This window comes from Schistocerca nitens, chromosome 9 (assembly GCF_023898315.1).
Source record: "Schistocerca nitens isolate TAMUIC-IGC-003100 chromosome 9, iqSchNite1.1, whole genome shotgun sequence".
Taxonomy (NCBI): domain Eukaryota; kingdom Metazoa; phylum Arthropoda; class Insecta; order Orthoptera; family Acrididae; genus Schistocerca; species Schistocerca nitens.
In genome coordinates, this window is record NC_064622.1 from 296,144,988 (window position 1) to 296,157,151 (window position 12,164).

General features: G+C 37.9%; 1 protein-coding gene across 2 annotated transcripts in view; it reads right to left on the reverse strand.

Moving 5' to 3' along the window:
• Positions 1–1,406: 1,406 nt before the first annotated feature.
• Positions 1,407–12,164, reverse strand: part of LOC126203743 (novel acetylcholine receptor chaperone) — a 60,541-nt gene continuing 49,783 nt past the window's right edge. For both annotated transcript variants that reach the window (XM_049938110.1, XM_049938112.1), the window contains exon 4: positions 1,407–5,291. In XM_049938110.1, the coding sequence (XP_049794067.1) occupies positions 5,187–5,291 (105 nt within the window). In that variant the 3' untranslated portion in view covers positions 1,407–5,186. The remainder of the gene's footprint in view (positions 5,292–12,164) is intronic.

Here is a 12,164-nt window from a genome sequence, read left to right on the forward strand (position 1 = left end):
CAGTTTGTGAAGCTCTTGAATAAATCATCCAATCATTAGCTGTCTGCTCATATACATCACATCTACCAGTTTCCGTCCAATTCAGATAATTCCTTTGTGGTGCTCTTCACAACAGGCATGCTGTGTGGGTAGTACCGGCATGCCTTGCAGGGGCTATACATATGAATGGGGATAGCTGAACAGAGGTGGGGGAGGAGGTAAATAGTGAGAGGGAGGCAGGATGAGGTGGACAGAGAAAGAGGGGAAGAGGAGATAAGACATATAGGGATAGGGGGGTGACAAGATGGGCAGAGAGAGTGGAGGAGAAAACAAATACAGAGAGAGGAGAGGAGGTGTGTTGTGTGGGTATTATCAGTATGCCTTGCAGGAGCTACAACTGCTGATGAGCACAGAGAGGGGGGTGAGGATGAGATGGATAGTATGATGGGAGAGTGTGAGGTGGACAGAGAAAGGAGGGGGGAGGAGATGGACAGACAGAGGTGGGATGATGAAAAGGGTAGAAACACAGTGGAAAGAAGAGCTGGACATGGAGAGGGGTGGGGAGGAGGAGGTGTGTGCAGTCGATATGTTGAACATGTACGTGAGCAACGCTGGGGGGGGGGGGGGGGGAGGCCTAGTTACTCATATCATTAAAACTGACCTTTTCTTTCCAGTAGTCCTAGGTGATTCCACCTGGATGAGAGCTGATAACATTTCTAATCCTGTCTGTGCTGCCTAAACTTTTGTCAGTGTAAATGGCAACTCTTTTAAGGGACTGAATGATATGGTGTTCGAGCTTTTTGCACTTCCTTTCCACCTGACATCACTCCAGCACATTGTGTATAATTTTACGAGCACCACTTTATATTACAAACCTCTCTTTCCTTTTAGGGTTTGCGGGTGTCATACTATAACCCTCTGACAGACCTAAAGCGCATGTACACTCATTTCAAAATAAGAGAAAAGAAGAAGCAACATACAACATAAAGCAAAACAAAGAAGTACAGAAGGCATTTGGTCGTTGGCAGTACCATAAAAGCAGTGGTTCAAGCCCGACCTCTTCTGGCACCTCAAGCAATCATAGATCAAAACACTCCCCATCTAAAACTGATACGACAGTGGTTGAATAATACAACAGTTTTTCATAAAAAGTTAAGAGTTATGGCATTTCAGTTTGCTGTAACTTTTAGTATGTTGCATAGATGAACTCTTCTGAACAACTGTTACAATACTGTCTAATAGACATTTGTTTATAAAAAATTGCATTTTAATAGAGAAATAGGGTGGACCATGTTAGTGGCAAGTCTTTGTGTGTTTTAGTCTTGTTCTGCACTGGAACATCACATGAGGAAAGTCTTCACTTCGCGGCACTACTGTTGCATGCGAAGGAGATCAAAACTAATAGGACCAAAACATAAGACTCACAGTAGAAATTCTCAAAAGTGATTTATTCAAAAATGTATATGTACATAAGCATCAAACATGAACAACAAATATGAAAAAAATACGGAGTACACACTCTTCTTATAATAATCTCTCCTATACACAGAACATGGTTTTAAATGAACACTTTGTATGTGATGAATGGCAAAACAAACTAACATTCCTGAAAATTATTCTCATGCATGCATATTTTATAATCTGTTCTTTTTTAACATGTTCACAGCCAAATAATTTGAACCTTCTCATTCACTCTAAGTGTACAAAACAAGGCAGCGTTTAGTTTCCTCTAGCCGCCCATGACTAGATATTTCTTGTAGTTTTCATTATTGAGATCTAACATTTTTTATTGAGAAATTGACAGTTAAACAGGTTTATAATGTGAAAAAAATCTATGAATGTGTGTCAGTACAGTACTTTCTGTTACAAAAGTTATACCCAAATGTAATAAAATATGGATACTTCAGAGACAGGTCGTAAGCTGCATCTTGACTCCAAGCTTTTATGTTCAATATCAGAAATTATAAGATGGCTGATAACAAAATGAAACTACACAGGCATCATCAGGCTTCCCAAAATTAACGTACAATGCGGCGAAGGGTGCATGTACTACAAGACCACTTTCTTTGTTATATGTGTGTGTTTCTATCAGCCTTATAATAACAAATACATTCAATTAAGTACAAATATCATTTATGATCTAAGCACAACTCCTCGGTGCTAATTTTCATTGTGACTAGAGTTTGCATTTAAGTCTTTCTACGAATTCCTTCTCCTTCAAGTCACAAAATTATATTTACAAGCTCACACCATGGCAGACTGCTAATAATAGTGAAATGGTCTTATGATGGTTTAGTGTATTGGATTACAATTTATTAAACAGGGAGGTACAGTGGAAATCTGATAATGAAACTGTCCAATTCCATAGGCAATTGCAGTGTGATATGATAGAAGACTCCATTGCACTGCAGTAATACTTTTGAATACTTACTTTTTTTTACATTAAAATTTAGAGGAAAGAAACATGGAAGCAAAAGTGCAGTTAAAAAAAATTTCAAACAATGCTCTTCACCTACTATGAAATACCATGTTAATGGAAATACCAAACTGAACAATAAACAACATCAGGGATATGCAAGCATTCACCTGTGAGTGAATTATACTCTCCACGTAGGCACACATACAGCACCGACATCCACAGGTCTCTGGCGATGTGTTTTTACTTAAATCAGAAAAAGAACAGTAGCTCAAAACTTAATGAAATTCTCGTTGTTGTATGTGTCTACCACTATGAATCAATGAGATATCAAAGAGGGATTATTTGTCCTCATTTTTGTTTATATTCTGCACCTATGCAACAACTGAAGAAGTAAGCATTTAACTCATGACACCAACATTTTAAGAATTTATTTCTGTGTCAGTTTTGTTTAGGCTTATGGACACATCATAATACTTATATGTAAGACAGATAAATAATTTTAAGCTCTGACAAAAAGGAGCTCGATCAATATTTTCAAAGCACACAATAAAATGAAACATACGTAGCAATAACTGAAATTATGCATGTTTTTGGAGTGGAGTTCCATCACATTTAGAACTGCATCTGATGCCTTGACACATCAGCTCAGGTAATTTCTATGTAAATATATCTCAAAACTGTCACCTTATTTCACTGTCATCACACTCACCAAATAAGGTACATATATAAAGGCAGTATAAGCAGATCATCATGTTTCAAAATATTGTGAAAAACTGCTGTGAACTGTACTATGATTTTGAATTCTTATGCTACAACTTACAGTGGTGTCATCCAGAATTTCATATACTGACCCAGCTAACAACGAACTCTTGAAGATATTTTTATGGCAGTGTACAACTGCAACAACCACCTGCTGTTACAACCATCAGCAGTTTGTCAACTACACTCCATTTTCTCTCCCTTTCATTCCAACTTCTGTGATGCTATGTTTACTTCCAAACTAATTCAAGAACAGGGAGTCCATATGGTCATTTTCTATGCTTTACAATGTTAAATGTTACTGAAAAGTTTACTTCAGACACACTGTTAAAAACACATAAACAAGAAAAGCGTGTAAACCTTGTTGACATTTACTATCCAAATTATAGTGCCTAATTCTGTGTAACTGCAGTGAATTTCTGTAGTGAGCTTCAAAGTGCACAAACATGTAGCCTGTGAGGCAGATGCAACAAGAATATTAATACTGAAATGACAGAGAAAGTTGCACACTTTGGCAAAATCCCACACATCTGTAGATGTCTAATATTACTGTAGACTCACTGAGTTAATAAAAAATTATGAAACTGATGTAAATGTTAATTATGGCTATGATAACTAAATTTCAGTAATTGGTTCTAATGGCTACAGTGCACTGATATTTGCTGTTATGCATTTATGAGAATGAAGCTCTTTATATGACAAAAATCCATCTCAAGATAAGTGCCACACACTAATAATTGCTTTATCAGAAAAAAGTTAAAATGAACATACAAACTATCATCTATTTCTTTAGTTATCACATTAAAAAGAAAATAAATCACTTCTAATGAAACATACTATGTTTTAGGCCTTTTAAAATATAAATAGGATGATAAATTGAGATGACTAGAACTGTGACATGATTTTTATGTACAATGGGAACATAACATATCTCTGTCACTATGAGTCTATTAAAAACACAGCATCATTGTCTTTGGTTTAAAATTCACAAGTGGGACAGGATACATTTGATAAATATTTCTTTTTACAATAATACATTAGATGAAATGATCACATGATGCAGAAACATCAATATCTTTACACATGGTGCTAAATAGTTGAGCAAAAGCTTCCAAATAAAATACACTGCCACAACAGCCTATAAAAATATATAATAAATTATTTAAACACAAAATTCACCAAAAAACAAAAATAAGAGTAGTAGAAATTTACAGCTCAAACTCAACTGTACAGGATGAGTTGTACTTGTGCAAAAAGGTTAAAAAATTATATGCTCTCCAGTGTTGTAATCCCTAACACGTAAGCAGCAGTCTAGAGGCAATGCACATTTAGTAGAGGCCCAGATTCACATCCTCTCAAAGAGACAAGATAAAATATAGAGAAAATGTAAATTTTCAACCTCTAGGAGTCCCAAAAGCAGGACAATACAAATTCCTTTTCACTGCAGCAAATACAATACTTGCAAATGTAAGTTAATGTGAAGTCAATTTTGGAAGTTTCTCACTTTGAAGTGGGCCTTTCCCTCCAACATTTGTTTGGAGACATATTCGTTCCTTAACTTTTTTGTGAGGAAGAAAACAATTATATTGGGATCTTTGCTGTAGGACAGAATATTTTCTAATAAAATAAATAAATGAAATATGGCACTAAAGCTCAGAAATGATCTTCTCTAATCCACACTGCCGACTATATTTTAGGCAAGATATTGATGACACTTAAACAAGGATAAAATTCCTTTCTCTTAAAATGTAGGATAAAATTCCTTTTGTTCTACGGTATGAGCAATACGCCAGCAATTTTTGGAAATTTACTACTTGTGGTCAGAGTCCAATAAGTTTCATTCATTGTGTCTAAATGCACCAATCTGCAGTAGTCACACTGGCTGCATCCTGAGAAATAAAGAGAGTTGTTACCCTCAAAATGCTGTATTTGATCTCTTCTCTGTAGCCCATTCTGCACTGTGTGTGCATGTCTGCGCATTTTGCATATGAACTTGTACACACACATCAGTTTGAGATGCCAGCATTCTTTAGTTCTGCTTCTTTTCACCATTTGCCATCACAACTTCAGCTGCTTCCTTCCGCCTTAGTTGCCAATCAATTACGAGCCTCCCCGTCAACATGAAGAAGAACACCTGTAAGAATTGCTTTTTTGAACCGACATATTTATTTGTACAAACTGTTTCAATATAAGGGCACTGATGTGTCTGCAAATAATGCTGCAAAGTTATTTGGATGATGATCTTTGACCATGGGAATGCCAAGAATAGATAGATTTGAGTGTGAATGACAGAAACTCATTTCAAGTGCAATGTTCCTTACATCACAAACACAAAAACTGAAACTAATAAAAGTGGTATAACAGGTCATGGTCTGGTTATAACAACTCTTTCTGTTCACAATCCTGCTTACATATTGTGGGGTAGTCTTCTGCTGTTCTGGTCTGAATTCATCCACTGAGTTTCATGACACCCTATGAGGGACATTCAAAAAGTTCTCCGTATAACACAGGTGACATTCATGAGGGTATAATATCAAGATCTCTGCAATTCACAGCACATACATTATGCATGTCCCTATCTCTGTCACTGTAAAGTTTGAAACCAACATCAGCTTTCATAATGATGAGATTAAACTTTTGAACTGTGGCACTACAGAAGAAAGCAAAAGTTAGATAGTAGATAGACCAAATAAATAATGCGGTAGTATTGCATCAAACTGCAGGAAAGAGAAATTTATGTCACAACCTGCCTAAATGAAGGCATCAGTTGTCAGTTTGGTAATGGAGGGAAATATCTCTTCAATACACGCACATCAAAAAAAGTTTTGCATCACTCCAGTTCCTTGAACTCCTGAAGATAGACGTTGACTGTGGATAATGTATCACAGACACAGTCCCTTTGACTGTTCAGAGATGTCACTAAACCCACCAAAGATGTAAACAACCATGCTTGAGCATTCAACCAGGAAGGAGGTACACGGCTCATGTTGTCTGTAGTTCAACCATGCCTAGACGGTCAATACCACGGTTCGATCGTGTCCGCATTGTTACTTTGTGCCAGGAAGGGCTCTCAACAAGAGAAGTGTCCAGGTGTCTCGGAGTGAACCAAAGCAATGTTGTTCATACATGGAGGAGACACAAAGAGACAGTAATTGTCGATGGCATGCCACGCTCAGGCTGCTCAAGGGCTACTACCACAGTGGATGACAGCTATCTACGAATTATGGCTCGGAGGAACCCTGACAGCAATGCCACCATGTTGAATAATGCTTTTCGTGCAGCCACAGGACATCGTGTTATGACTCAAACTGTGCGCAATAGGCTGCATGATGCACAACTCCACTCTCGATGTCAATGGCGAGATCCATCTTTGCAACCATGACACTATGCAGCACGCTACAGATGGGTCCAACAACATGCCGAATGGACCGCTCAGGAGAGGCATCATGTTCTCTTTACCCATGAGTGTCGCATATGCCTCCAACCAGACAATCGTCAGCAACGTGTTTGGAGGCAAACCGGTCAAGCTGAACGTCTTAGACACACTTTCCAGCAAGTGCAGTTAGGTGGAGGTTCCCTGCTGTTTTGGGGTGGCATTATGTGGGGCCGACGTACGCTGCAAGGTGGTCATGGAAGGCGCTGCAACGACTGTACGACACGTAATGCCATCCTCCAACCGACAGTGCAGCCATATCGGCAGCATATTGGCGGGGCATTAGTCTTCATGGACGACAATTTGCGCCCCCATTGTGCACATCTTGTGACTGACTTCTTTCAGGATAACGACATTGCTCAATTAGGGTGGCCAGCATGTTCTACAGACATGAACCCTATCGAACATGCCAAGGATAGATTGAAAAGGGCTGTTTATGGACGATGTGACCAATCAATCACTCTGAAGGATCTATGCCGAATTGCCATTGAGGAGTGGGACAATCTGAACCAACAGTGCCTCAATGAACTTGTGGATAGTATGCCACACCAAATGCAGGCATACATTAATGAAAGTAGATGTGCTACTGGGTATTAGAGGTACTGGTGTGTACAGCAATCTGGACCACCACCTCTGAAGGTCTTGCTGTATGGTGGTACAACATGCAATGTGTGGTTTTCGAAAGCAATAAAAATGGCAGAAATAATGTTTATGTCGATATCTATTCCAATTTTCTGTACAGGTTCCTGAACTCTCGGAACCACGGGGATGCAGAATATTTTTTTGATGTGTGTATTTAGTGGTTATTATATTGGAAGTTTACTTTTACACAGAATTTCTAACAGTTGTTACAGTTGTGCATTCTTTAATATAAATGTGAAAGCTTTCTGAAATGACATTTTATTTATTAATCAGTGCATGTATAACAACAGTTACATACCCCAGATCACATAAATTACAACAAAAAGGAGTAAACAAAAAAAACTGTCATGCCTCAACATAAATTAACACCTACACACAGTATTAAGTCTAAACGTACAGTCTCTCCTTCACTTATTTCACAAGACCACAGTTTCTTACACGTTTTGTGTCTGGCATTGCTAAGTGGTTTTGCGAAAGCATTGGCTAACATTTCTTCAGAAGGCAGAAGAGCAACTTCAATAACACTGACTCAAAAAGCCTTCTCATAAAATGATACTTTATATCTACATCCTTGGATCTAGAGTTTGTAACTAGATTCTTGGCTAACTGATGGCTCCTTTATTACAACAATATACTGTAATTGACTTTGACTCTGCTTGGATCTACCTCAGACATAAGTTGTCTTAACCACAGTAATTTTTGAACAGTTGATGCTAAGGCCATAAATTCAGCTTCACAGGTAGAAAGTGCAATAATTTTTTTGTTTTCTACTAGACTATAAAATTAGAGAGTTTTGCATTTTTATGCATGAACCAGTTACAGTGGGACTGTCGCTGATTTTATTTCCCCTATCTGCATCACTGAAGGCCGTTATTTCTCTGTTACCATCTCTAGAAAATTATAACACGTAGTTCACGATTCCCTTTAAATATCTAAACAATCTTTTTACTGACACCCAATGAATTTTTTAAAACAATGATTAGATCTGCTAAGGAGATTTACAGCGAAACGCGTATCAGGTCTGGAGATCTGGGATGGATATTGAAGATTTCATATTGCCTCTTGATAATACACATATCACCTGATTTGACTGCTTCAAGTTCCAAACTATGTCGTGTTGATGCTGGTTTGGCTTTATCCATTCCAAATTTCTCCAGAATTTTTTTTGCACAGAATTTCTGGGAGATTCAAATTTTTCCTTTTTCGTCATCCCATGTAATTGCCATGCCCAAGCATTGGCTTACCCATCCTAAATCTTTTATCTCAAAAAATCTATTTTAAACTGATCCAAAACACTTCAGTCATTTGAGAGTAATAGCATATCATCAGCATACAAAGCTATGATGACTAAATTGGTGCCATCTCTGTGAAAATAGATACATAGATCAGTGTTTGATCTGTTTAGTTTCAGTTTTCTTAATACCTCGTCAATTTTTTGATTCCAGTTCCTAGCAGCCTATTTGAGAGTCCATAAACAGTTTTGTTTGGCCTCCATACTTCTCCAGCACTTGAAAAATTTTCTGGTGGAATGAATAACTTTTTGCATTTCCATTTCTATAGAGAGATGCAGTAGTGATGTCAACATGGTTGGTCTCCAGGTTCTCTCAAGCTGACATAGACTCCAGGTTTTCTCAAAATGCCATAGACAAGAGATATCTAACGGATGCATGCTTGACTACTGGTGCGTAGGTTTCCTGACAATCAACACCCTGAACTTGAGCACATTCTTTTACCACTAGGCATGTCTTAAATGTCTCTAATGTACTGCTAGTCCCAGGCTTTACTTTTAATACCCACTTAGTCTTGAGTGGTTTGTGTCACTTGGGTAGCTCTACTTCTTCAAATGTTTTATTACAAACTAGAGATGAAAATTCTTTCCTCATTGCTTTTTCCATTCTTCATTATTTGCCCCTTCCAATGTCTTCACTTGGAAGTCATTCTTTCAAACAGTAAGAAACATGATCAGGCCATGTCTTTGGCTTTGATTCTCTATTTTACCTCCGACATGTAACATCTTGAACTATGTTTTGATTTTCATGACCTTCATCTTGAGCTTCAGTTTCTATTGAATCACTGTCAAAGCCATAAAAGGATTCATTATCATTTTCTACTGATTTGACTTCTCTTTCAGTTTGTAAATTAATGGTGTCCAGAAGAACTGCTTCTTGTTCCAATCCTAAGGCATCTGTGGTCTTAGATTCTGCTGTCTTTGAGCTCGAAAAATTCTCATCCTTAAGGAATTTTACATCCCTGCTGACAGTTATCTGGCAGGTCTCCCCACTGATGAATCGATAGCCTTCAGTTGCCTGACAGGTAGTCTACAAATATACACTTTTGTGACTTCTTATCACATCACTTTTTAGCATGTAATTTCTGATGTTTTAAATAATTCAGAACAAATCAATTGAGTGCAGTACTGTAATAAGGTAGGTGCAGATGTTAAACTTTCACCCACAGTAACAATATCTTACTGTACAATACAGACATATTGTACGGTAGAGACACTATCGATATGACAGTTTTGTGGAATATTTTTTGTGTGTTAGCGTTTCTTTTCTTTTTTTCCCCCCCTGTTCTGTTACTGTTTTAACGTTGAACAACATTTCAGACAGTATTTCCAGTTGAAAGTTAAAAGTTGCACTGTATTGCTTTCTGATGTCATAGGCCAATAATTACACCTTTTTGCATTCCGACCTGGCTTCCCGTCCTGTGGCTGATAGATTAAAGAGGTTCTGCTATACATGATCATGATGTATTGCTTTCACAAGAAAACAATGAACAATGTTGCAAGAGCTATACTGCTTGATGTTAACGTGCCATTCTCTTGAGCTCAACACCTCTCATCATGGGGGATGCTGACTCAGTTTTTCAGATGGATTGAGAGGACATAGAGACTTGCATGGGTCAAAGTTGCATGTTCACGAGCCTGGAGTCAGTTTTCCAAACAGACTGGAGTTAGTGCAAGGGGCATAACAGCATGTTTGTGGTACAGGAGTCACCAGACGCTATCCTTAGTAAGTGCAGCAACGAAGTCCAAAACCATTTTACATTATAAGTAATTATCTGGAGAAAACAGTTTGCAAACCAAAGAACACTGTATAATAGGGACCAACCAAATGAGGCAGTGCAGTTGTTAGCACACTTACCTCATGTTTGAGGGAATAGAGTTTGTTCTGTATAGCTATCCTGATTTAGGTTTTCTATGGTTTTCCTAAATCATTTCAGGCAAATTTCAGAATGGTTTCTTCATAAAGGCCACAACTAACATCTTGTTCTGTCTTTATAGAAGCTTATTCGCTAAACACATTCTCTGAAAATTATTTTGAGCAGTTAGTTCATGAGCCCACGAGAATAGTAAATGGTTGTGAAAACACACTTGACCTCTTAGCAACAAATAATCCTGAGTTAATAACGAGCATCAAAACGGATACAAGGATTAGTGAACACAGGGTTGACGTAGTGAGACTGAATGTTGTAACCACCAAATTCTCCAAAAATAAACCAAAAATATGTTGTTGTTGTTGTGGTCTTCAGTCCTGAGACTGGTTTGATGCAGCTCTCCATGCTACTCTATCCTGTGCAAGCTTCTTCATCTCCCAGTACTAACTGCAACCTACATCCTTCTGAATCTGCTTAGTATATTCATCTCTTGGTCTCCCTCTACGATTTTTACCCTCCATGCTGCCCTCCAATGCTAAATTTGTGACCCCTTGATGCCTCAGAACATGTCCTACCAACCGGTCCCTTCTTTTTGTCAAGTTGTTCCACAAACTCCTCTTCTCCCCAATCCTATTCAATACTTCCTCATTAGTTATATGATCTACCCATCTAATCTTCAGCTTTCTTCTGTAGCACCACATTTCGAAAGCTTCTATTCTCTTCTTGTCCAAACCAGTTATCGTCCATGTTTCACTTCCATACATGGCTACACTCCATACAAATACTTTCAGAAACGGCTTCCTGACACTTAAATCTATACTCGATGTTAACAAATTTCTCTTCTTCAGAAACACTTTCCTTGCCACTGCCAGTCTACATTTTATATCCTCTCTACTTCGACCATCATCAGTTATTTTGGTCCCCAAATAGCAAAATTCCTTTACCACTTTAAGTGTCTCAGTTCCTAATCTAATTCCCTCAGCATCACCCGACTTAATTCGACTACATTCCATTATCCTCGTTTTGATTTTAGTGATGTTCATCTTATATCCTCCTTTCAAGACACTGTCCATTCCGTTCAACTGCTCTTCCAAGTCCTTTGTTGTCACTGACAAAATTACAATGTCATTGGCAAACCTCAAAGTTTTTATTTCTTCTCCATGGATTTTAATACCTACTCTGAATTTTTCTTTTGTTTCCCTTACTGCTTGCTCAATTTACAGATTGAAAAATATACCTATTCCAAAAATCAGATAAAAATTCACTTGATGCCTTCCTGAGAGACAATCTTCACTCCTTCCAAATTAATGATTTAAGTGTAGACCAGATATGGCTTGAATTCAGAGAAATAGCATCAGCAGCAATTGAGAGATTTATACCAAATAAATTAACAAATGATGGAGCTGATCCTCCTTGGTACACAAAACAGGTCAGAACACTGTTGCAGAAACAACGAAACAAACATACCAAATTTAAACAGATGCAAAATCCCCCAGATTGGTAATCTTTTACAGAAGATCGAAATTCAGTTTAGACTTCAATGTGAGATGCTTATAACAGTTTCCACAACGAAACTTTGTCTCAAAACCTGGCAGACAATCCAAACAGATTCTGGCCATATGTGAAGTATTTTGGGGGCAAGAAACAATCGATGCCTTCTCTGCGCGATAGAAATGGAAATACAATTGAAGACAGTGCTGCCAAAGCAGAGTTACTAAACACAGCCTTCCGAAATGCCTTCACAAAAGAAGACAAAGTAAATATTCGAGAATT